The sequence below is a fragment of the Choloepus didactylus genome, chromosome 2, assembly GCF_015220235.1.
Source record: "Choloepus didactylus isolate mChoDid1 chromosome 2, mChoDid1.pri, whole genome shotgun sequence".
NCBI classification, from domain to species: Eukaryota; Metazoa; Chordata; class Mammalia; order Pilosa; family Megalonychidae; genus Choloepus; species Choloepus didactylus.
Window position 1 is genome coordinate 231,345,670 of NC_051308.1, and position 26,658 is coordinate 231,372,327.

The 26,658-nt window shown below is 42.5% G+C and overlaps 1 protein-coding gene across 1 annotated transcript in view; it reads left to right on the forward strand.

Moving 5' to 3' along the window:
- UBR4 (ubiquitin protein ligase E3 component n-recognin 4) overlaps positions 1-26,658 on the forward strand; it is a 146,560-nt gene that overhangs the window by 111,477 nt on the left and 8,425 nt on the right. The window contains 21 exon segments of the mRNA XM_037828357.1: positions 1,914-2,043; positions 2,167-2,324; positions 3,049-3,158; positions 3,820-3,961; positions 4,360-4,441; positions 6,048-6,221; positions 8,090-8,211; positions 9,189-9,386; positions 10,030-10,110; positions 12,867-12,954; positions 13,445-13,572; positions 14,957-15,064; positions 15,617-15,736; positions 16,470-16,660; positions 17,153-17,326; positions 18,291-18,390; positions 20,433-20,651; positions 21,594-21,707; positions 22,627-22,769; positions 23,285-23,410; positions 24,578-24,772. Coding sequence (XP_037684285.1) covers positions 1,914-2,043; positions 2,167-2,324; positions 3,049-3,158; positions 3,820-3,961; positions 4,360-4,441; positions 6,048-6,221; positions 8,090-8,211; positions 9,189-9,386; positions 10,030-10,110; positions 12,867-12,954; positions 13,445-13,572; positions 14,957-15,064; positions 15,617-15,736; positions 16,470-16,660; positions 17,153-17,326; positions 18,291-18,390; positions 20,433-20,651; positions 21,594-21,707; positions 22,627-22,769; positions 23,285-23,410; positions 24,578-24,772 — 2,903 coding nt within the window.

Below are 26,658 nucleotides of genomic sequence, written 5' to 3' on the forward strand. Positions count from 1 at the left end.
TTTTTTTTTGGGGGGGGGGGTGCTGAGTACTATGAATTATGATTAGGGAGAAAGCTGGCCATTGTGCAGTTTAGTTTGCTTCCTTTGTGCTGATCTGCCCAAACACACCTCAGAAAGACAGGACTGAGGCACTCTCCTTCCTTCCTTTGATGAAGGGTTATTTCCCCTCAGAGCTGATACCCAGTGAATAAAATTGGTCCTTGATTGAAAAGAGAAATGCCACCCCCACTTTACTGTCATTTTTTCCCACAATGTAAGTAAGGCAAAAGGAGATTTCCTCAGTTACCCTCTAAGCACTGAAGTTCAGTGTTGATGTTCACATTTTGCTCCGTTTTTGTCTAGAGCAATAGTTTTTAAAATTTAATTCACAGTTCTCTGAGTGTTCCCAAGACTCCCAGGGAGTCTGAGGTCAATATTGTTTTCATAATTATACTAAAACACTATTTGCCCTATTCACAATGTTGGTATTTGTGCTAACAGTATGGAATCAGTGTTGACTAAGACTGCTGGTGCTTAGCACAAGATGGCAGTGGTATCACGAGATGGCAGTGGTGTCACATTGCACGGAGTTGTATTCTTCACTGCCGCAATTACAGTAAAAAAAAAAAAAAAGCCAGTTTCATTTAAGAATATCCTTAATGAAGTAGTAAAATTCACTCATTTTATTAAATCTTGACTCTTAAGTAGTAATCTATTGAATATTCAGTGTGACAGAATGGGAAGTACACGAAAGACAGTTCCTGCTGCACACCAAAATATAATGATTATCTTGAGGATAAGCACTCACATGGTTGTTTGAAATGCAAGCTGAACCAGCTGCTTTTTCTGTGGCGCTACAGTACTTGAAAGGACGACTGAGAAACAAATTGTGGTTTTTCAGACGTGGGTATTTGGCAGGATATTTTTTTGAAAAATGAATGAAATGAACCTGATACATAACTCCATGAACTAGTATTTTCCAAATGACCAATGTGTGTTACAAGATCATGCGTGGGTAAAAGATTAATTTATTGTAACAAAACATGAAGAATTCAGATGTGGTTTCAGATTCCACATTGTAACTAATCTTTAAGAAATGATCACTTACTGAATTTTGGTTTAGAATCAAAGAAAAATACCCACAATTAATTGAAAAAGCTATTATAGTTTTCTTCTCTTTTCCAGCTACATATCTGTGTGAGCTGAGTATTTTTTAGAGACTTCAACATATCGTAACAGTTTTAGTGCAGAAGCAAATATGGGAATCTCAGCTGTCTTACTGAGCCAGTATCGAATGATTTTCAAAAATGTAAAACAGTGCCACTCTTCTCCCTAAATTGTTTTTCTTTTGGAAAGGATAAAAATGTTATTTAGGTTAATAGGTATTGGATTTATTATTTTTAAATGAATTAAATATTCTGAAATTTTCTTTTTAAATTTCTAATGTAAATATGATAGATGTAACCATTTGAACAAAAGCTCTTTGGGGTAATCATTTTTAAGTGTGTAAAGAGGTCTTGAGACCAGTAAGTTTGAGAACTGCTGGCTGAAGCTATTCAGGCTAGTTATGGTTAGTTATGGTTCTTTAAATTCTGCAGACTGCTCAGTGACCCCTAGAAGATTTTTGCTTTGGGGAACTGCAAATCAGCCTTGGAAAAGGAATTAGCTGTGTGGTTATAGGATTGTCTGTAGGATGTCAGCTACATCTTGTCCTGCACAGTAAAAACCAGTGACCTTAAGCTCACTATGGAGATGCTGTTGCTAAGTTGGATCAGAATGATTGTACAAGAACACATGTTTGGGCATGAAAGAGATTGATCCTTCTGAACTTGTTGCCCTTGCCTTTCCCCTTGGGGAGCCAGTGCCATGATATCAGAGCCGTGGTTCAGGTGTGCTCTCAGGCTACCTCACCTTGTTCCGCTGCCCTCCTCCAGGATGTTCCTGTCGAAGCCCTCACCACAGTTAAGCCATACTGCAATGAGATCCATGCCCAGGCTCAGCTGTGGCTCAAAAGAGACCCCAAAGCATCCTATGAAGCCTGGAAGAAGTGCCTTCCTATCAGAGGTGTGTCTGTCTGTCTAAGACTTGGGAAGTTCATCACTTTTATCCCTGACCTGACGGTTTGACAGCTCTCCTGTTCTGTGACTTTCTTTTACTTACCTGTCTCTGTACCTCTTTGCATTCCAGGGATAGATGGCAATGGGAAATCCCCCAGTAAATCAGAGCTCCGCCACCTCTATCTGACTGAGAAGTATGTGTGGAGGTGGAAACAGTTCCTGAGTCGTCGGGGAAAGAGGACCTCCCCCTTGGATCTCAAACTAAGGCACAACAACTGGCTGCGGCAAGTGAGTAACCGTCTTCTGGGCCCCTCACCCTTGTGTACCCGCTGCTCCCAGAGGCTGAGCAGTGTATTTCTGCTCCTCCCTATAGGTCTGCACTGGTTTCTCTTCTTTCTTGTTGCTATTCTTGCTTCCTTTCAATAGGAAATAGGTAGGGTTCTTAGTTGTTGCCACCAGTATAGTAGACTGGCCAGAAGAGGACTTTCTCTGCCCTTCTCATCAAACTCAGTACGCTCTCTGCTTTCTTCCCTGACTACGTAATGGAACTAAATTCAGTGTCTGCGCTCCCCTTCTTTCCTTCCATCAATCATATCCTGCTATCCTTTTCTCCTTTTTGTTTAAAAAAGATAATGTTTTAAAGGATTAAGCTGTTTGAGAGAATCCATTTGTTCATTGATACTTAAGATATGAACTCTTTGGTTTACGTTAAATGAAAGTATTCAGCATATAGGTAGGCGCCTCCCCCTCCCCCCTCTCTCCAAAAAGGAAAAAATACAGAAGTCTTTGCTAAGGAAAGTTCTGTGAAGAAGAAAGCTTTCTTAGCAAACTCTTTCCATAGTCTGCAACAGTTGGATCTTGGGTTAGCTGGTGATTTTTTACCTTTAATCTATTCTTTGAGAGGTGCCCAGTGGACTTCTCCTGGATGGGTGGCAGTTAATTGCCCTGCCAGGGGCCCAGGTAGACAGGCAGCATCTGAGCCAGGAGCCTCTCTTTCCCCTGTGTCCTGCAGGTGCTCTTTACCCCGGCAACGCAGGCTGCACGACAGGCTGCCTGTACCATTGTGGAAGCTCTAGCCACCATTCCCAGTCGCAAGCAGCAGGTCCTCGACCTCCTCACCAGGTACCATTTGAGGAAGGGGATGGAAAGGGTTGTCAGACTTCATCCAGTGCTTTCCCTCTTTCCTGGGTGGAATCTAAAAGGACCTTTTGGTCAGGGTGATGGGAAGCACACCTGTTATAGACATAATAACTTCCATTCACCACCATCCCATTCCATGCAGAAGGCCACAGAAGCACAGTTTTAAAAAGCTGAGTTTTAGCAGTGGCAGTAGTAGTAGTAATAGTAGCACTGGCACCAGCAGCTAACGTCTTTTGAGATCTTATGGGTGCATACATGCTTGGCATACATTATCTTATTTAATGTTCACAGCAAACTAAGCTTAACTTGGCTAATTAAGTTGTCCATAGTAAGGCAAGATTTGAATCCAGGCAGTCTAATTCCAAAGCCCACATTAGTAGCCACCAGGCCCTGTGGTACACTTGCCTTCTAAATGATTCAATTAAAAAAAGTAATCTCACTGCCCAGATAACTGCTGTTCATATTTTGGTGTTTATCGTTCCAAATGCTTAGAATTGATGGCATTACATTCCCTATTGTATGCTCTGAATTCTTCCTAAGTGTGGGAAGTTCCCAAGAAGGAACTTTGGGGTTTTCCCAGAAGTGCTCCCTCCACGCTCTCAGCTCTGAGTTCTCTAATAGTTCCTGCCTCTCTCTATGCCAGTTACCTAGATGAATTGAGCATCGCTGGGGAGTGTGCAGCTGAGTACTTGGCTCTCTACCAGAAGCTCATCACTTCAGCTCACTGGAAAGTCTACCTGGCAGCTCGGGGGGTCCTGCCCTACGTAGGCAACCTCATTACCAAGGTACCCTACCCCACATAGCCTAGGAGAGTGCCCCCTCATTCTCCTTTCATTTTACTCTTTCTCAGATACAAACTTTGCAGTGTTCTTTTTTAGTAAAAAGAAATGTTTGTTGAACATGTTATTTTTGTGACTTCCTTATATTTGTCATATGGATATAGCAATCTGGTGGGGGCGTTTAGGTTGTTTCCAACTTTTGAGCACTTCCTTCGCATCACTGGAACTGTCCTTGGCTGCTTGGAAAGGACTTCTGTAAGGGTTCAGGTTGAAGGATCATTAGAATGAAAAAATGGTGACTGTCAAGTGTCTTTAGTTGGAACTGTAGGCCCCGGGGCTGTGGTGGGAGTGATCGGCCTCTTTGGTAGTGCTATCACACTGACCGTGCTTGTTGTCCTATTTAGGAAATAGCCCGTTTGCTGGCCCTGGAGGAGGCCACCCTGAGCACTGATCTGCAGCAGGGATATGCCCTCAAGAGTCTCACAGGTAGGAGGAACTGCTTCGCCCTTGCTTTAGGGCATCCTGGGTGTATTTTGGGGACTGACCCTTAGTTCCTTTGGTGCTGGGATTGACTCTCTTCCCTCTTGTATTGAACATATGCATGTTTTAGTACTGTATTTTTTAAAATGCAATTTTATTGAGATATAGTCACACACCAAATAATCCATCCAAAGTATGCAATCAGTGATTCATGGTATCCACAGATAGTTGTGTATTCATCACCATAATCAATTTTAGAACATTTTCATACTCCAAGAAAAAAATAAAAATAAAAAAGAACACCCAAAACATCCCCTAACCTTTATCCCCCCCTATTATTTATATATATTTCTTGTCTTTATTTTATTATTCATCTGCCAATATATACTAGACGCAGGGATTGTCGGTCACAAGGTTTTTACAGTCACAGAAAAAGCTATGTAGTTATATAATTATCATCAAGAATCCAGTCTACTGGATTACAGTTCAGTAATTTCAGGTATTTCCATCTAGCTAGTCTAATACACTAGAAACTAAAAAGGAATATCTATGTAATGAATAAGAATAACCTCCAGAATGACCTCTCGACTCTTAATTGAAACCTCTTAGGCAGGGAAACTATTTTTTTTTTTCATTTCTTTTCCCCATTTTGGTCAAGAAAGCATTGTCAATCCCATGATGCCGGGGCCAGGCTCATCCCTAGCAGTCATGTCCCATGTTGCCAGGGAGACTTACACCCCTGGGAGTCATGTCCCATGTTGGGGGTGGGGGGCAGTGAGTTTACCTGCAGAGTTGGCTTATAGAGAGAGGCTACATTGGAGCAAAAAAAAGAGGTTCTCTGGGGGTGACTCTTAGGCACAACTGTAAGGAGGCTTAGCTTCTTCTTTGCAGGGATAAGTTTCATAAGGGCAGGCCCCAAGATCAAGGGCTTGAGAGAATATCAGGAATTCCCGAAGTGGGGAAATATAGTCTTTCTACATTTTTCCCCAGTCCCTCAAGGGTACTTGGCAAATATTTTTTTATTTTCTGCACAAAATATTCTGGGATGTATCAGGGTATTATGTTAACCTTGTACGGAATAACAAGATCTCATTCCCTATTCTAGGTTCCATGTAATTATATTGTTTAAATAAACTGACCATACAGGTTAAATTAGATAGTGTGCTACAGAAAATATAAACTTTGTACCAAATAAACATCTTGCTTCGGTCTCACACAGAAGTTGAAGTTTTAAACTACGGTCAGTATCATCTATTACCCTGTATACTGATTTACCTTAATTCTAACCAAGTCTGTTTCATTCATATCACTAATTGAAATCTGATCTCTTTTTTAGCTTCTTTAACGCTTGCTGTATGGAATAAAGCTGACTTTCGGAGCTGCGGAACTCTAACTCTGAATCTCATAAGCACTGCATTTTTCTCTTTGTTTTTCTTTTGTGTTCCTGATCTCTGCTGACCAGTTCGGTTCATTGAACTCCTGCTCTGTGGCATGCACCAAGACAGATTCTCCCTCCTTTTGAGACATGCATAATCTTTTAGAAGACACAGTCCTTCCTTGCATAGGTTATCATTCCAGGACTCTCACAGCAACTTTTTTTCTGTTCCTACAGGCCTTCTTTCCTCCTTTGTGGAGGTGGAATCTATCAAAAGACACTTTAAAAGTCGCCTGGTGGGTACTGTGCTGAATGGATACCTGTGCTTGCGAAAGCTGGTGGTGCAGAGGACGAAGCTGATCGATGAGACCCAGGACATGTTGCTAGAGATGCTGGAGGACATGACCACAGGTAGCACTGCCAAGTGTCCCAGGGCCTGAGACTCAGGTACCCCTTCTGGATCTGGGTAGCACATTAGTTTGATTTCCCCACATTTCTCAGAGCCAGAGGAGGGTTGACAAATATCTCCCCAGATTCAAGGAGAGAAACCCTTCTCTTAGTATTGTTTTTTGGAGTTGTAAAATTCCAGAGCTGGGCTCAGTTCATTTGGACTTTTTGTGCTGAGCTCACAGAGAAGAAAAAGGTCAAGGGATCTCAGGCTGGTGCCTTATCATTAGTTCTGGAAAATTCTCAGCCATTATCTCTTTAATTGCCCCTTTTCTCTCTTTTCCTAGTGAAATTCCACTCTCTATCATCCATGTCTCTTAACCTCTCTTTCCTATGTTTCATCTCATTGTATTTTTGTGCTGCATTTTGGATAATTTCTTCAGTACTATCATTCAGTTCAATTAATTTTTTCTTTACCTATGTGTAATAAGTTTATTGAGTTCTTATACAGATTTTATAGTCTCTTGGTTTTTTACTCACATTTTCCATCCCTTTTATAATTTTTAAACATATTAAACACACTTATATTCTGTGTCTGATATTTCAAAAATTTGAAATATTTATGAATCTGATTCCCCTGTTTGTTATTCTGGCTCTTGCTTATTTTTTTTTTGTAGTTTGTTATTTTAGACTGTGAGCTTATTATTTTGGGGGTCTGTTTGTAGAAATTCTTCAGGGCCCCGTTCAAAGACAGGCTGGATTCCTCCAGAGTGGATTTATAACTGCTTATATGAAGCATCTTAGGGCACACCTGTCCCAGGTCCGCCTTTAACTAAGTTCTGAGCTTCGAGTTTTTCCCACCTGATAGGTGCAAAACCCCATGAGGGCACCACTTGTTATGCATTCTCGGAAGAGATTTTCTTCCCTCTTCTAAATGCCAAATTTCAAGAGAAGACATTTTCCTTTCAGTTTTTTTTTTTTTTTCTAGTTGACCCATATGCCAGGGGTGTAGCTCTTTTGGGGTGCCAGATTTATGTGTGTGTGAGAGAGGAGTCCCCTGTTAGACTTCCCACCTTGGCAGATTTTGAGCTTTATATCCAGCTCCCAAATCCTGGCAAATTATGGACACCAAAGCCCAAGGCAAAAACTGCTTCAGGGTTTGCTTATCTTCCTGGATTCCTGATTTCTCTTAGTTTTTTGCCTTTGATTCTTCTTTGCGAGTGTGCCAACTCACTGATACATTTTTATTCAGCCTTTTTAGTTTTTTTTTAGTGGGATTGGGGGGTGGGAAATAGTCAGGGAACCTAGTCTGCCATATTGCCAGAAATGGAAGTCTTTCTGATCCCTTTACTTTATGCTGTGTTGAGCTGGTTTGTGACTTTGTCAGGTAGCCCTTTTTAAAGACCATGTGTCTCTCCCTTCATGTAACTTGAGGCTGTATATTTAGTTTATAAAGGAAAATCTACCTCGTCTTCTAGGCTGAAGTTTAAAACTGTAAATTTCTTTTGATTTGACTGGAATAAAGTTAGGTTTATTGTTCAATATTTTTTGAGTGCCTGTTTTCAACATGGAGATGCTAAGTTGAGTAAGTCATAGTCCCTTTCTTTAAGGAGGTTATAATCCATAGGGGTAGCAAGAAACATTACACAACTAACCATGATGCGGTGTGTTGAATTGGGAGTTAAAGATTTTAAATTGCATGTTGTCTGAATATAATACCAATCAGCATCAAGTTTCCAATTGAAATACTGATTTTTTTTTTTCCCTATAAGGCATTTAAAGATTTACCATGGAGAAGGAATTTTTCAATGATGTTACTTCATTTTGTCTCATCTTTGATTCTGTGTGTGAACCTCTTTCCTAACTGACTTGGCCATTTTGATTTCTGGCAGGTACAGAATCAGAAACCAAGGCCTTCATGGCTGTGTGCATTGAGACAGCCAAGCGTTACAATCTGGATGACTACCGGACTCCTGTCTTCATCTTTGAGAGACTCTGCAGCATCATTTATCCTGTAAGCTGTGTGGGGCTTCCCATGGCTCTCGAGGTGTCAGTACATGCCATTTTGCCATGAAGTCTTTTGATGATTTATTATGACCATGGGGAATCTTACCTGCTGTGGACCATCTAGTTAACATTTTAGGAAGATCCACTGATGTAAAACAGGAACAACTTCATAATTTTCCTGTTTATGATGATGGAAAATCTAAATGACTTTTCTTGATCTTATTTCCTAGATCCAAAGTCAAGATCAACAGTCTTTTTTTATAACTAGGTCTAACCTCCCATTACCAAAATCCTGATGCTTGTCAATCCAACATGCTATGAAAGAAGCAGTATTAAACTAGAGTATAAAGAAATTTTCATTCTCTTCCCCCCACCCCTTGTTTTTGTGCGTACATGTGTATGTGTGAATTTGTTTCCCTAGCCTGAGCTGTATAGAAGTATGTATAATCCAAAGACCGCCCCCCCCCCCCCATCCTGTTACTGAGGAAGAATGAAAAACACCCGTGTCGTCATTAATGATGATAGATCCTTCGGGCTGGGTATACCCGAATGTTACTTAATATAGAGAGGACTCTCTTTTTGACTTTAGGGTCATCATGGATAAAATCATCTGGCCCCAGATTGGTTAGCATTGCGTGAAACGAGCAGAAGGAAAACACGTTGTTTATTTCAGTAATACAGCTTTCCCATGTTACTCCTTGTCTGCTTGCTTTGCTATGCTTTCTCTCCTAATCCACTCTTGAATTTCAGAAGAGGTGCTTGATATTAACGCTACTTGAATTACATTTGGAATGTTTTGAATTACATCAGCTCTGAGCTTTTTATGCTCTGTATCGTTAAATGTATAAGGGGCTTGATGAGTCTGGTGTGTTTGCTTCATGTCCACTGAACAGGTAGCATGCTATAAATCTAAAAGGTCTCTGCTATCCCTGTACTCGTATTCTTATGCCATCCCTTCTGATAATCCTTCTCTCTGTCCTTTAGGAGGAGAATGAAGTCACTGAGTTCTTTGTGACCCTGGAGAAGGATCCCCAACAAGAAGACTTCTTACAGGGCAGGATGCCTGGGAACCCGTATAGCAGCAATGAGCCAGGCATTGGGCCACTTATGAGGGACATAAAGAACAAGATTTGCCAGGACTGTGACTTGGTGGCTCTCCTGGAGGATGACAGTGGGATGGAGGTAACAAGAATGGGACAGTGCTTCCCAGTAATTAGGAGCATGCTCTGGGATCAAATCCTAGTTCCTTTCCTTTGTAGCTTGCATCAGCTTCCTCATCTGTCATTTGGGACTAAATGATTGCCACCTAAATGGGATGGAATAAGCAATGATTAGTGGCTATTGGTTGTAGTAGTGAAAGGTTTTTATTATTGCTATTGCTTCTGGCAGAGGCTACTCAGTGATTCCAAGTTAATTGAGCTCCGTAAATACTGGCACTTTAGCTTCTCTGCAGGTTTCTGGCCCTGTATCTGGTACCTTCTGACACACAACCTAGGGTCTGTCATTATCATATACATGGTAAAAAGCATATTGGGTGAAATCGCTTTTTGTGGTGCTGAGCCTGAAAAGGACTCAGGAGAGGAGAAGGTCCTCAGCAGGTTTTAACCTGGAGTCCATGATTTGGGTTAAGGATGTTTGTGATCCCCGAAATTATGCACAAAATTCTGTGTGTTGTACATCTGTGCATCTTTTTTTAGAGAAGGCCAGTCCACAGAGATGTCCATGACAAAAAATTATGGACCACTGCTATAAAGTGCCCTTTTTCTTAAAGTTTACTTGACTTATAATTATTTGGAATAACAGCTTCATCTACTTTTCTATTCAGCTTCTAGTGAACAATAAAATCATTAGTTTGGACCTTCCTGTGGCTGAGGTTTACAAGAAAGTCTGGTGTACTACGAATGAGGTATGTGCTTGTTTTCTTGCATGGAGGTATGGTTTTACTTTTCTGGCTTGTACAGATTTGTACCAGGAAAGCAGTTGTTAATTGTTACTTACCCAGCTGGTGTCAGCATAGAAGAACTTAACTTCCCCCATTCGTGGTTTGTATGGAGAAAATTAGTCATCTTGTCCTCTTTGAAGAATCTCACTAGTGAAGGTAGAAGAGGTTCAGGAGAGGAGGAACGTTGTCTAACCATGCTCAGCACAGGCTGTGCTTGCAGGCTCAAACCAGGAGATGAGAGGCTAGGCAGGGTCAGAGGAAGCACCTCGAGGGGAATGCTTGTTGTCTCGAACCCTTTTTAGGGTGGCACCTCTCTCCTGAAATTAATTCTCAGCTTTTTCTGCACCTGATCACTTTGAGAAGTTTTCTAGTGGCTGTGTTTAGTAGTTTCTATGTTATTAGCTCAGCAACTGAAACTCAAGCAGGCAGTTTTTCTTAAGGCAGGGAATAGAGAAATGAAGGAAATTTAGTGCTTTGGTCCTTTTGGCTGCTTTGGTACTGTCTGTCTACGTCTCCATTTGTCTCTGTTTTTCCCATTCCTTCCTGTCTCTTCTTTCTATCAGGGCTTTGTAAATGAATTAAATAAATAATTTAAATACATCAGACTAATACACCAGTGAAGCACAGCAAGCTTTTCTATATTTAGTCCCAAATATTTCTGTGGAGGTTATGAAACAAAACTGGAAGTGTACTATTTCTACATTTTGACCTTTTGTTTTTGCTTCTCTCCTTTCTGTTCTTCCACTGGACTGGGAATCCTCGTCACTGTTTACTCTTAGTCTACTTCCAGTTGGGTAGATATGGCACTTTTAGCAGAGGGACCAGCCATCCAACCTATCTGACATTTTAGCATCAAAAGAGAATTGATACACTGGAGAGGATGTGGGAAATAGGAACACTTATTCATTGCTGGTGGGAATGTGAAATGGTGCAGTTGGTTTGGAAGAATATTTAGCAGTTCCTCAGAAAGCTAAGTATAGAATTACCATATGGCCCAGCAATCCTGTTACTAGGTATGTACCCAAAAGAATTGAAGGCAGGGACTCAAACAGGTATTTGCACACTGATGTTCTTAGCAGCATTATTCACAATTGCCAAAAGATGGAAGCAGCCCAAGTATCCATCCACTGATGAATGGATAACCAAAATGTGGTATGTACATGCAATGGAATATTACTCAGCCATACAAAGGAATGAAGTTCTGATTCCTGTGACAACATGGCTGAAATAAGTCAGATATAAGAGGACAAATATTGTATGATGGTAGCACAAAATTGTGAGTGTAATTAACAGTATATGTGAATGTGGTTAAAAGGGGAAATGTTTGGTCATATATATGTTTCTTGAATAAAAATCAAGGATTTAAAAAGAATGATAGAGATATAGTCCTTGAGGCATGGAAACAAGTGAGACCAGGCTTCTGTGGGCATCCTTGTAAGTGGTAGCATAGAACCCTAAGGATCCTTGGCATCTCCCTTTTTGAGCTACGGGGCAAGAGAGAAATCGTGAATCATTCCTCCTTTACGTTAGTGTGTGTCTTCCGCTGACGGAGGTTCTCCTGGCAAAGTCCAGAGTCTGTGGGAGCTTCTTATTTAGGCCTTCATTAACTGCCCTTCTCTACTTTGTCCTCCATTTCTCTGATAAACAGCCAATCTCATTTACTACTGACTAGACCCTGCTCTGTGTTTTTATGTCTCTTTCTCTTTCTGTCCATAGTCTATGGCTGTTCTCTTTCGGAGGAGTTCCCATTTGGCTTTCTCAGCTGAATGGACAATAACTACCTCTGAAACTGGCTTTTCTGACAGGATCTCTTCCTCCAGGTTCTCTCTCCTTAGGCAGAGCATGGGCTTGGGGGCAGACAGTTTGAATTAGTGTGGTGCCTCCTTTCCCACTGAATTTCATGTAGTCTTACTTTGAATCTCTGTTTCTCATCTCAAAAATGAAAACTAATAATAACAATAATATGTAACATGCCTGGCTCAGTACCTGGCATATATTGGACTCTCATAGTCCTCCCATTTACTAAACTCACTTTGATCTTCTAATTTATGAAAGGTTTGCTCCTAATCACTTTTAGTAAGGTTATAAGTTTTATCTTGAAGAAACTGGAATGAATCCTCTCCTTGTTGTATGGTTATATAAAGACCTCAGGTTCTCCATAGGCAAAAGATTGATGCATTTCCTTTTCTTGCTTTTGATTCCTGAGTCTTGAATCAGAGCTCTTTGATCTTATTGACCTTGCTGGTCTTGATTCTTTGGGTAGTGGTCCTATTGGTTAGTAGAGAATTTCTGCTACTAAGGCATGAGCTTAGAATTAGATCTGGGCTTATAGATCTAATTTTTTTGAACAAGCGATTAGCCTTATATCAAAGATGAGTACAATAAAGTGCTTAATTAGCATAGGACCTAACACAGAGTGAACACTCAATAAGTAATAGTTGCCATAGGTATTGCATAGGGTTGTAGTGAGATGAATGAAATAGTGCCTGTAAAGTGCTTCACGCAACACCTGGCTTGTTCTAGACACTAAGTAAAATTTGCTTCCTTTCCCCTAAGTGAATTGTAGTGTATTTGGATTCTAGGAGATGTTCCATTTAAGACCTTGTCAAAAAATAATGGTTCTCCATATGCTGAGACATTAAACAAGACCAGGCCCTGGGTCCTTTGCATTTTCCTTGGGGCATGTGTGCAAGTTCCTTTCCCCAATTTTCTCTGCTCAGGGAGAGCCCATGAGGATTGTTTACCGTATGCGGGGTTTGCTGGGTGATGCCACCGAGGAGTTCATCGAGTCCCTAGACTCCACCACAGGTATGGCTCTTTTCACAGACGAGGCACTGTGGATTTGAGGTTTGGGACCAAAGAGCGGTTCATGTCTGGGATTTGGGGGTATTCTTGGCAAATGTTCTCTTGTACCTCTGTGTCAAAAGTGTGGGGGAGATGAGGCATCTATGACCTGAGTCAGGCACCTCTGGGAATTGGGGAAAAAGCCAATTTTAGGGAAAAAACACAATTAACAACCAACGTTCAGATTTATTTTTTGGCTTAATTTTTTTCTTCTTCATCGTTGGTGGTGGTGGTGCTTGTTCTTTTCAACGTTGGAGTAAATTACTAATTTTAATCAATTCGAACCTTTAAAAAGCTCCTGGGAATGAAATAGTGCAGTTTAATATCCAGTCTTTTTTATTGGCTACCTCTTTTTTGGATATATGGGAGAGGGAAACAGATGTTTGAAAGAGGGCTGTTTTATTCCCAACCTCACCTTCCCCTCCATTTCTGCTTGACTTGCCTTCTCCCCCAGATGAAGAAGAGGATGAAGAAGAGGTGTATAAGATGGCTGGTGTGATGGCCCAGTGTGGGGGCCTGGAGTGCATGCTTAACAGACTGGCAGGGATCAAGGATTTCAAGCAGGGACGACATCTTCTAACAGTGAGTGGGGGGCCAGCAAGGCAGGACCAGCCCTCTGGCTTTGGGAGAGACTCCTTTGGAAATGTTGTGCCATTTAACCCTAGAGGGCAGCATGGTGCCATGGATCAAGCCTTCTACATGTTAGGCAATACCCCCTGTCCCAGCCCCAGCACACTGTCCCCAAAAACAGTGTGATGGCAGCCTTCCTTGACATCTTTTTAGTCACCCATGGAACCAGTGTCTGATTGTTTTTTCCCAAACAGTGGTACTTATGTTGATTTTTTTCTTTTTTTAATGGACTTTGTAATATAACCCTTTCATTTCTCATATTGTAGGATTTTGTTCAGATGTTCTTCTGACTGTTTCATTGGTAAGGCTTAGAGGATTCCAAAGGCATCACAAATTCTACACTATCATTTTCACCCCCCGGGGATATGAGACCAGATACTATTGAGCTCATGTTTTAAATGACTTAGCCTGGTTCACACTGGGATTGTAATTTACCAGGAATTTAGCAGTGTCCTGTGGAGCCCCTGAAAACCCTGTGTGGTGAGCTCCCACAGGCCATGAGCTTTGGCCTCATTCTGCTTGCCATTGGTTTGGAAGCTGAGTCAGTACTGACATTTCCCCATGACAACACCTTTTCCATTAGGATTAGTGTCACTTTTACTAGTTTTAGAGATGGTGGAGATACACCCACTCATGGGAGCTAACTCTGCAAAACATTGGTATTTAAAATGATATGCACCCCAAGTGTCCATCAACTGATGAATGGATAAACAAAATATGGTATGTCCCCACAATAAAATATTATTCAGCTGTAAAAAGAAGTGAAATGCTGGTGCACGCTACAGCATGGATGAACCTCGAAGATGACATTTTGAATGAAATAAGCCAGTCACAAAAGGATAAATATATGACTTATATTATATGAAATAACTAGAATAAGCAAATTCATAGAGACAGAAAGCAGAATAGTGATTACCAGTGGTGGTGGGAGTGGGGAAGGGGAAATTATTGCTAAATGGATATGAGTTTAGGTTTAGGAGGGTGAACATTGGAACTAGATAGTGATGAAAGTTACACAGAACTGTCAGTATACTTAATGTCAGAGAATTGTCCACTTAAAATGATTAGAGTGATTTATGTGTTATACGTATTTTACTATAATTAAAAAGAAATAACTTTTTTTTTTTACAAAAAGTGAAAAGAAAAAAAAAAAAGATGTGAGATCCCAGCCATCTTACTATGCCCTCTAAAGATCACCTCTCCCTACTGTCCTTCACATTGCAAGGGGAGCACCTGCTGTTTGCACATGTCCCCTCTTAGGGATATTTTTCCTGCTTGTCCCTGCTCCTTATGCTCTCACATGGTCTTGTGGGTTTTGACTTGATTTTCTTGTCAGGTGCTGCTGAAATTATTCAGTTACTGCGTGAAGGTGAAAGTCAACCGGCAGCAGCTGGTCAAGTTGGAAATGAACACTTTGAATGTCATGCTGGGGACTCTAAACTTGGTAAAGAGTGTGGGCTGCAAGTGATAAAAATTAACCTTGGAAGTCCTGGGAAGAGGGGAAAGACATTTGAATTCTGGGCTGAAGTGAATCTGTGGGCTCTTCAAGCCCTTCACCTGCCTGGGCTGTACTGCAACAGAGGATTTTGGGTCATTTAGGCTGCTCCTTTATACTGGCTCACCTCCCTACTGCTTCCTTCCATGGCACACAAGAGCTTCTTTGTCCCTTCCCTGAAAATCAGATCTGAGACAAAAGGAAGATAGTTCCTAACAGTCCAGACTGCCCACCAATGGAAAAGTAGGGCTCTTCTCCTCAGGCAAGCCAAGGAAGAGATCTGAAACATTATGTTTTCACTGTCTCAAAAGTCTCCTCTCTGTCTGTGGTTTGTTTGTATGTGCATGCACACACACACAAACACACACAGACTTGTCTCTCTCTCAGCACACACACACACACACACACATATACATACAGAGTCTCTGGGAATTAGGCTTATCCCAACAGCATTGAGGGGCTGTGGCTTTATCCCCAGAATAACTGGGTCTCCTTCTACAGGCCCTGGTAGCTGAGCAAGAAAGCAAGGATAGTGGGGGTGCAGCTGTGGCTGAGCAGGTGCTTAGCATCATGGAGATCATCCTAGATGAGTCCAATGCTGAGCCCCTGAGTGAAGACAAGGTAAGTAGGGGCCCACCCAGTCCATCCATGCATAGGTACATAGCGAGAACCTGCACTGTCTCATTAGTAGCTATAGATTTATTTGTGTCTAGCTGAGCTCAACAGAAAATGATTGAATTGGCTAAGGTCAAAGGAATAGCAAGACTCAACTAATGTTGACATCATTGCATTGAAGCCTGAAATCTTTGGATTCTGTGGAAACAAAGCTGCTAAGGATATTTTTTTGCTCAAAAGCAGCTCACTAATGGAATCTTGGCATGTCCCAGCTGATTGACAGGAGCCTTCATCTAACTCTTTGCCCAAAGAAATGAAGCGAGCTGCTCAGTATTATATAGTTGGTTACTGATGGAGTCAGGCCTAGAACCCAGGCATCCATCTCCCAGTTCAGTTTCTCTCCCATTATTGCACCCATGCCTTCTCCCATGCTTTTGGGGTACTAATGTTCTGGGATAGAGATGTGACCGAATGAATATCATGTAGCCTACATGCTCTTGGGCAGGGAAAGTGGGGTTTGTATGCGTGTATTTTGATGCCCTGAGAGTATTAATAGAGCCGAAACAGAAACTGAGAAACTAATTTGTCAAGTAGAGTGCATATCACACTGTTTATTATTCCTCAAGGGCTGCTACTTCTGATGGCTCTTGTGGGAGTAGATGACCTTTGGGGTCAGAAGTTGGCTGTAGCCCAAATCCTGACCCCATTAATGGGCCTTCCATCCTCTTTCCTGTTGCAGGGTAACCTCCTCCTGACGGGTGACAAAGATCAACTTGTGATGCTCCTGGACCAGATCAATAGCACCTTTGTTCGCTCCAACCCTAGCGTGCTCCAGGGCCTGCTTCGCATTATCCCATACCTGTCATTTGGAGAAGTGGAGAAAATGCAGATCCTGGTGGAGCGGTTCAAACCATACTGCAGCTTTGATAAGTATGTTGCTTGGATTTCATGCAGCTAAGTGAGGGTCCTGATAAAAATCCTTAACTAGTCCTGTGAGAAAAAGGAAGAATCAAGTGAATTTGTATTAGTTTTTTTTTTTTTTTTTTTTAACAAACTCACTGAAGACCTACTGTAGGTCAGTACTAGCCTTTAAGGGGCCCAGTCTAGTTGAGGGTGGGGGTGGTCAAGAAGTAAAATATGTTGTGTCAAAGTAGCCATTGGTTGGACAGATCAAGTGAAGTGGTTGGTGAGATGGGAAGGGGTATGCCAAAGCATGAGCATGCAAGAGGATTTTGTAGGTTTGGGGGACATAGCCAGTAAGAAGGAGAGTGGCAGGAGCCAGATCAGAAGGGTCTTTTATGTCATGTTTAAGGAATTTAGACTTGATCCTATAAGCTGTTGAAGGTTGTTAATCCAAGAAATGACATGATCAGTTTTTGTTCTTTCTTTCATACTCTTGGACTCTTTGCTCTTTCTTCCTAGGTATGATGAAGATCACAGTGGCGATGATAAAGTCTTCCTGGACTGCTTCTGTAAGATAGCAGCAGGCATCAAGAACAATAGCAATGGGCATCAGCTGAAGGATCTGATTCTCCAGAAGGGAATCACCCAGAGTGCACTTGACTATATGAAAAAGCACATCCCCACTGCCAAGAAGTAAGAAGCACCTCCCTCAGGGACCGCATTCCCTTCTTTCCACTTCCTTTTTCCTTATCCTCTCAACATAAAGCTTTATGTGCTCCCTTTGCCCTCTTCAGGGTCTCCCTTCTGGACCCTATCAGAGTGACCCCTCAACCACTGAAGAGTCCTTGGGGCTATGGAAAAAGGATGGCATCTCTTTGGTTTCTATCTAAAATACTCATTTCTTTATCAGCTTCTCAGCTGAGCTTAGTGGTCCTTTATGATTCATTTTGGCACTCTTGGAATGTCGCTGTTGCTGTTTGCTAAAGCTGCAGGGATGCAGAATACCAGAATGGATTGGCTTCTATAAAGGGGATTTATTAGGTTGCAGATTTACAGTTCTGAGGCTATAAAAGTGTCCAAACTAAGGCATCAACAAGAGGATAGCTTCACTGAAGAAAGGCTGATGGCGTCCGAACACCTCTGTCAGCTGGGATGGCACGTGGCTGGCGTCTGCTGGTCCTTTGCTCCCATGTTGCATTGCTTTCAGCTTCTGATTCCAGTGGCTTTCTCTAAAATGTCTCTGGGCTTCTGTCTTAGCTTCTCTGAGTCCTTGCTTTCTTCTCTCTTAGCTTCTCCAGGGGCAAACTCTAGATTACATATTTTAGCTCCTCTTCAAACTCTCTCTCTCAGCTTCTTTTAAGCATCTGAGTCTGTCGGCTCTCTTAAGGACTCCAGTTAAACTAATCAAGACCCACCTTGAATGGGCAGGGTCACACCTCCATGGAAACAATCTAATAAAAAGATCCCATTCATAATGAGTCTGCACCCACAAGATTGGATCAAAAAGAACATGGCATTTGTGGGGAACAAAATAGATTAAAATCAGCACAGTCACATTTAAACAAGCATTGGGAGCTTGAGCCAAAATAAGGGAGAACTGATTTCTAGGTGACCCTGGCTTCACTGGTCTGCTTTTAAGTCTTCCTTTGCTTTGCAGCTTGGATGCTGATATCTGGAAAAAGTTTTTATCTCGCCCAGCCCTGCCATTTATCTTGCGGCTTCTTCGGGGCCTGGCCATCCAACACCCTGCCACCCAGGTGAGTAGCCGGCATGCGTGTGGCCCTTATTCTGGAGACAGGACAGGTACTGTGTGGAAACCATATACTCTCCTCATCTGTCACTGACTGAAAGAATGTAACCATCTCAATTAGCTTCAAGATGTGACTTGCCCTAATATATAAGACCTCAAAAGTAGAAGAGAGTCTCAGGTGACATTTAGTTCATTCCTTTGTATGCTGGGAGGGTTAAGTTATATTTGTGATTTCCTCATTCAAACTGATTCTTAAATGGGGTTTCGCTATTTCACAGGTTTTGCTGAGCAGCAGTTTTGTTTCTGGCCACAGTCACTGTGACATTTGTAATATCATCACTATCGCTTGCTGCTCTACCTCAGTTACCTGAAAACTTTGTTTTAAGGGAGGCCCACCCATTCCACTCTGATGCTCATTCCTGATTTCTCCCTGCTGGGCTGAGGTGTCTGTTGCCCCCCACAGATCCTAACTGACCCCAGACAGGTGGCCAGGGCTGTGTTTTTGTTTTTTTTTTTTAATTAAAAGTTTTATTTTGAGATAGTACAGAGAAATCATGTGTACCCACTATCCAGTTTCTCCCAATGGTAACATCTTGCAAAACTATAGTTCATTATCACACCAGGATATTTTGATAATTGATACAGTCAAGATACAGAACATTTCCATCACCACAAGGGTCCTGTGTGTTGCCCTTTTAGAGCCACGTCCACCTCCCTCCCCACCACTCCCATCCCTAAGTCCTTGTAATGACTAGTAACCTTCATATCTATAATTTTGTCATTTCAAGAATGTTATATAAATAGAATCATACAGTATGTAACATTTTGGGATTGACTTTTTTTCACTCAGAATCATTTGCTGGAGATTCATCCAGGTTGTTGCATGAATCAGTAGTTCATTCTTTTCTGTTGCTGAGTAGTACCCCATAAAATGGATGTTCCAGTTTGCCTAACCAAAAACCCACTGAAGAATGTTTGATTTGTTTCCAGTTTTTGGCTCTCATGAATAAACATTCATGTGCAGATTTCTATATGAACATAGGTTTTCATTTCTCTGGGACAAATGCCCAAGAGTGCAATTGCTGGGTTGTGTTGTAGTTGCATATTTAGTTTTACAAGAAACAGCCAAACTGCTTTCCAGAGCAGCTGTACCACTTTATATCCCCACCAACAATGTATGAACAATCAGTTTCTCAGCATTGTTACCAGCATTTGATGTTGTTACTATTTTTTAGTGTAATCATTCTGGTATGTGTGTAGTAGTAGTTCATTGTGGTTTTAATTTGTATTTCTCAACTGATTAGTGAGGTTGAACATCTTTTCATGTACTTATTGGCCATCTGTGTATCTTCTTCAGTGAAACATCTGTTCATGTCTTTTGCCCATTTTCTAATTGGATTATATTTTTAAATATTGAGTGTTAAGAGTTTTTAAGACTGCATTTGTTTCTTTCTGTAATGTTCTACGTTGAATAGAGTTCCACATTGTCTTTTGGTCATTTGTTCAGATAATTCATTCCAAAAAAATGTGGCTACTTGGATACAGTAAAAAATTCTTCCTTATATCTCACTCATAAGGAATCTCTAGTGCTCTAAACTTTTGTTTGAATTAGTGGAAATGGCCATAATTAGTATTTTTTAATGGAGATAAATACAGTTTCCCCTACGTATTAGTCTTCACATACATTATTTTCCATATTCTTGTAACATCTCTCTTTTCTATTTGGATAAATTAAGGAATAGTTGTGATTTGGCCAAAGGCAACATAATAAGCTTAGAACTCAAGTTACCTGGCAATATCCCCATTTTTATATATGGAGAGTCTAAAGCTAAAGAGCATAGTAACTTGTCAAAGACCAGTGACAGAGCCAAACCATCTTCCATTTGTCTGCATCTCTTAAAGTGAGAAATCAAAGGATTTGATTGAAACTGAGTAGATCACATAAGATTATGTACATTTGGTTGATTTTTTTTTTAACCATCATGCTCCTGGGAAGAATGCTTCTTTTCATAATTGGAGGCATGTATCCCTCTGGTCTCTTGTTGGCAGGTTCTGATTGGAACGGACTCAATCACAAACCTGCATAAACTGGAGCAGGTGTCCAGTGATGAGGGCATTGGGACTCTGGCAGAGAACCTGCTAGAGGCACTACGGGAACACCCTGACGTGAACAAGAAGATTGATGCAGCCCGCAGGGAGACCCGTGCTGAGAAAAAGCGCATGGCTATGGCCATGAGGCAGAAGGCTCTGGGCACCCTGGGCATGACGGTAAAGCCACCTCCCCTAGTTCCCGGGTTCTTGCTAGTACTGTTGATGAGGAGATGGCCATGGCATGGTCATTTGGGCATCAGGACAGGTCTGGGGCTGGGGGTGGTGAAGATGAAGGCTGGACAGAGGAAGAGAAAGGAACTAGGTGTGCAGCACACCGTGCTAGATGCTCATCTTCAGTGATCTTCCCAGCAACCTTCAGAGGCATGGCTATCATTGCCCACTATGCAAAAGAGACTTAGGTTAAGTGAGTACACAAGGTCACATAAACATTAAAAATGGCAATAATAACTATTGCTTGTTGAGGGTTTACTATATGCCAGGCACTGTGCTTAGGCACCTTACTTGCAAAATTGTATTTAATGGTTCTATGCATTGATAAACCCATTTTCCAGAAGAAATAACTGAGGCTTGAGGCCAAGAGTTGAGTTTAGTAGGCCAAGACACATAACTAATAAACGAGTGAAGGATTTTGAACCCAGGTCTGTTTGATAATGAAAGGCTGTGTTCTTTTCACTGTCCGATCTTGAAGGAAGCAGTAGTCCTAAAAAGAGCCTTCTTCAAACCAGCAAACTCAATTGTCAGCAGTTTTAAAAGTCCTATGAATGAATCGTAATGCAACTGCCTTGGCATTCGGGATTGGAACTGCTGGCACAAAGAACAGGGGCTTTCTTGGTAGCAAGTGGCACCTTGCCTGGATTCTAGCTGGATGGTTTCCTCTTCTTCAGATGGTTCTTATACGACAAGGAAATAGCAGTAGAATCTGGATCTCTGAACAAGGGACCTTCACCCTCATTAGAAGGCAACTAAAGGCTTTCTTTTCGATGCAGGAGTCCTGTTAGTGTATGTGGAGGTCAGCCCTGTTCCTGAGTGTACCCTAGCTATGGTGGGAGGATGGGTGGAAACTCCCTTCTGACATGCCAATTGGGGTTCCTCCTACAGACAAATGAAAAGGGCCAGGTTGTGACCAAGACGGCACTACTGAAACAGATGGAAGAGCTGATCGAGGAGCCGGGCCTCACGTGTTGCATCTGCAGGGAGGGATACAAGTTCCAGGTATAGCTGCTGGGCCTGGAGTTGGTGTGAGGGTGTGGACCTGCCTGGCCCCTTGTGCCAGGTGTCATCCCTCTTCTGCAGGCTTTTTTGTTCTTTGATAGGCCAGCATCAAGGCCTGCATCTTAGGATCTGCACTTGAGACCCAATGGAAGGGCCAGATGTCCTCTTTAAAGGCAGGAAGGCAAACTGATCTGAATATAGGTCTTCATTATTATCACTGTCATTTGTCAACTACCACTCATCAGGTGCCTTCTATATGCTAGGCCCCGTGCTCGAAGTTTTATGTATTCTGTGTACTTTCACCTTCAAACCTGTAAAAAGTCCTGATGTATGGGTGAAAAAATAAACGTCATGTGGTAGAGCTAGAGTCCCAGCCCAGGCCAGAGCTGGACTTTTAAAAACACTCCCTGCTGCTTCCGTTCAGTATAACTGGGGAGACGATCAGAACCTTAACTTTCTAGGTTACAACCGAAAGGAACAGGACAAGAAGTGCCTGTTTGCTCCCCACAAAGGCCTAAAAGGTGGCCTCTTGTTCTCCAGCTTGAAGGGTAAGTAGTCTTAGAAAGCAGCCGCCCTGGAGCTGCCTGACAGGGTGTGCAAAACAAGTGACATACATCAAGAAGATACTTCATTCTCAGATAACTGAAGCAAGAAGAAAAGAATGACAGTTTAGGCTTGCATTCCTGCCTCTCCATCTGCACAGCATCTGCTTCTTTGTGGTTGTCACTTACACTCCTCATTTCATTAGGGCTGTGCCTAGCCAAGTGCATAACTGACAGCCTGAGATTCTGACCATCACCCACTCTCCTGAACACATCTCCAGTTAAAATAACCTCACTTCCCTTCTGTTCTGCCTTACCTCTTTCCAAAGCCTCACTTGGAGTTTCTCCTCACCTCTCTTTTGATGTTGCCTCTGCAGCCTACAAAGGTTTTGGGAATTTATACCTTCACTAAGCGCATAGCCTTGGAGGAGATGGAGAATAAGCCCCGGAAACAGCAGGGCTACAGCACCGTGTCCCACTTCAACATTGTGCACTACGATTGCCACCTGGCTGCCGTCAGGTAGGTCCTGGCTCTTGTGGAGTGGCCACCTCCTTCAGTAGGCCTGTTCATTCACCTTTCCCTTCTCCTTCATATGTGCTTCAACTCGTGCCAAACCTGGCAGGCAGAAAGATTAGACTCAAGTTACTTTGGAGGAGTGGGCATCTTGCCCGTGGTCCTGAAGTTGGAGGGAGTGGGTCTCCAATTCTCAGATTTTCAGTCTGTTCCTTAGTCAATGGCAAATAGGGTGTTTTACCCTAAATCATCTAGGCGCAAGAGCTGTTCTTACCATATGGCTAGTAAATTTTGCTTTGGCTTTTGGTACAAGGCTGGCAAAAGCAGATCTTGCTTACTTGAATCAGTGAAGCTGGCATTTACCATATCAAGGTTACAAATGGCTAATTCTCTCAGGGGGTCTAGAGCTTTGGTCAAATTACTTCCTTAGTGTTAGCAAACCCCATACCCCAGCTTGCCCGGGTGTCATGTTGCCATATTAATTCCAGCAGTCACTTGCCCCTACTCTCCTCCCGATCCAGGTTGGCTCGAGGCCGGGAAGAGTGGGAGAGTGCTGCCCTTCAGAATGCCAACACGAAGTGCAATGGGCTTCTTCCAGTCTGGGGACCCCATGTCCCTGAATCAGCTTTTGCCACTTGCTTGGCAAGGTGAGTGTTGGTCATCTGCATGGTAGACAAGAAAGGATTCTCAGGAAGTGGGAAAAGATCAGCTATCAGCCCAAACCATTATGACACCATTTTCTGTCACCTTCATTGGGGAGCCTTGTCTCTGCTTGCTGGCTAGAAAGGTGTCCATAGCAGATAGGGGCCCAGCAGCGGGGGACAGAGGTTTATTGAAGTGGTGACCTGACATGGCCCACCCACAGACTGAGAGAAACCAGCACCCTCATCTTCTAGTGCACCATGTAAACTTCTAGTTATTCACTGCCTCTTTTCCGTTTGTTGATCTTGTGAGATAAGATATGTGATCCCTGACTTTGTTCTTGGAGCCAAAATTTCCCCAATTGGAAAATTTCTATTATGTATGGTAATAAGGTTTAATGAATGAAAATGGTTTAGTGATATAGAGTGTATCAGGCTCCTTTTCAGGCCTCCCTGGTCTAAAGATCTTGATTAGAGCAGCTGAAGCCTTTACCAGAGCCTTGTTTCTTGCTAGTTGCTCTTACGGACTGGTGCCCCGTCCCAACTCCTATCTTAAAACTAAAGGATGAAAAGGTGTACATACCATACAACAGGTACCTGGCAATAACAGTGATAAAAGTAGTAATAAACATATTTGAGGGTTTAACATGTGCTCTTATTATTGAGGCACAGAGATGTTGAATAACTTACTCAAGGTTGCATGATTAATAAGAGACAACCCAGAAAGATGGCAAGTTATAGTGACACAGAAGAAGCTTTTATTTGGAGCTTGAAGAGATGATTCTTATGGATAGATCACCTTGTCTGCTAGGATAGATGAGTTCTGTATCTCTTCTACCAAAATTTACTTTCATGATAAGGCCGTGATAAGTCCTTTAACTTTTGTCCATCAAAAAATGAGCCCCCCAAATCCTGGTGAATTCTCATGCAAGCTTGGAGAGTCCTGTTCAGTCACAGCAGAAATGAAAATGTCCTATGCTGTTGCCTTCCTCCTAGTCCCACCCCTTGTCCTTCATTCTCCCTTTCATTTCCTGCATCCATTTGTATAACTTTTGTAACCATCAGACAAAGGGATGCTAAAGAGAAGGGAAGCTCTGCCTTCCAAATTGTGTTTTCCCCAGGGAACTCAATTCCATTTCTCTCCATCTCTGTGTTTGTTCTGCTTCTCTCTAGACACAACACTTACCTCCAGGAATGTACGGGCCAGCGGGAACCCACCTACCAGCTCAACATCCATGACATTAAACTCCTGTTCTTGCGCTTCGCCATGGAGCAGTCGTTCAGTGCGGACACCGGCGGGGGTGGCCGGGAGAGCAATATCCACCTGATCCCATACATCATTCACACTGTGCTTTACGTCCTGAACACGTCAGTATCCTGTATCACAGTGGGCAGCACCTCAACTGACCCACTCTTTATTCCTCTGCCCGACAAGATGTCCCAGCTTTCCCATCTCCTGCCTGGTTAGTTCCAGAGCAAATGTCTGACCTGAGGTAGCCTTTACCAAGGTAGGGATGTTCACCTGCGGCCTTTTTGGAGGCACACAGAATAAAGCATTAAAGGTGACTTCCATTCTAAAACTCTCCTATCTCCCCCCGTGGGCAACCCAGGGCTTCAGACTTGGACTGACCTTCAGCCCAGAGGGTGATTAGGACACGGGAGAAACCAGGCCATCCAAGCCTCTCCTCTGTTCTTCTGGATGGGAGGCGACAACAGGTTGGAACCACACTGCCATCGTTAGTCAAAGGCAGACAAGTTATTGCAGGCAAAGGTTTCATGTCAAGGGGGTGAGCAGAACTGAGGCCCATTTCATGAATGGAAACTGAAGTTGTTATCCCTGTTTTCTCTCCAGTGAGTAATGCTTCTGGCAAGAGGGGGAGAGAGTATGTTGAAGTTTATCTGGGAAAGGCAACTGAGAAGGAAGGCAACCAGGGAAAGAATAGATTTGTGTTTTTAACCATATATATATATATATATATATATATATATATATATATATATATATATATATGTATGTATATAATGGAACAGTTAAATTGATATCAAAAGTATAATTTTAAAGAAGCATTCAGGAGGGTGAGAATATTATTCTTCCATTCCACCCCCAATTTTAAAGGCAAAATAAGATTTCATATACCTCAGCTCTAAGGTTTGATTTAAATGGTTTCATACTTTTAGACCCCATCTTCTAATAAGAGTCTTAAAAATCTTTTGGGTAGAGAATGAACAGGCTATGGAAAGACTGTGGGAAGTACACAGAAGGCAGCTGCAGCTCAGTTTAGGCAACAGAACAATCTGTCTCTTGTATTTTCTGGTCCTCTCTTCTTCAACAATGTTATTTTCTCCCTCCCTCCTATTTCCTTGTGAAGTGGAAGGCTGACCTTTCATTTGACCTCCGGCATGCTTCATTGTTAAAAAACCACACTGGCAGGTCTTTATCAGTGTGCATTACATCATCTGCTAAACTATTTAGGCGTCAGGAAAATACCTGGCATCACTGACAGCACAAACGTTCCCATTTCTCCAGACGACTTCAGCCCCAGCCAATTGCTAATTACCAGTGTGTTCTGTGGCCTTTGATAGAGCCCTTGATTTTTGCAGAGAGACACATCTCTCCTTGGAAGCCACGAGGGGAGGTAGACTGCTCCATTCTCCAGGGAGAAAAGCAGACCCAGCAAGGCAGCACAATAAGCCCAGAGAATAAGAATTCATGATTTCAGGTGTCCCCGTGTTTCTCAAATACTGGACATTTGTAACTCATGCTCGAGTCTCGGAGTTGGAGAGGGAATTGGCTGTGTGATGGATATCTTGGTTAGTATACAGTGTGAAGGGGCTGACCTTGGAGCTTCACAGAGGCACTGTTTCTCAGCCATAGACTTTTCCCCAGCCAACCGTTTCACACTGGTGTGAGCTTGGTCATGGGGGTCTGGGTGGGGAGAGGGGATGGTGCCTTTGATGGAGCATCTGGGTGTATAGACAAGTGTGAAGCACCATGGCCATGTGAGCCACAGTGGAGCTGGAGCAGGTCCTGTATTTGCATACTTGCCAGCTCCCGTGGCTGAAAGCTTTTGATTCCCCATAGATCTGGAAAGTCATGTTGAGTACTCCCTTCTGCTCCATCCATGCCCATTCTTCAGGGAGCAGAAGGAAGCAGGGTGTCGTGCCCATCATGCCCTCCTGTTCTTGCACTGACCAGTTTCTGTGTCAGTGTTTTTTGCAGACCTGGTAACTTTGATTCTTGCAGCTACTACTGT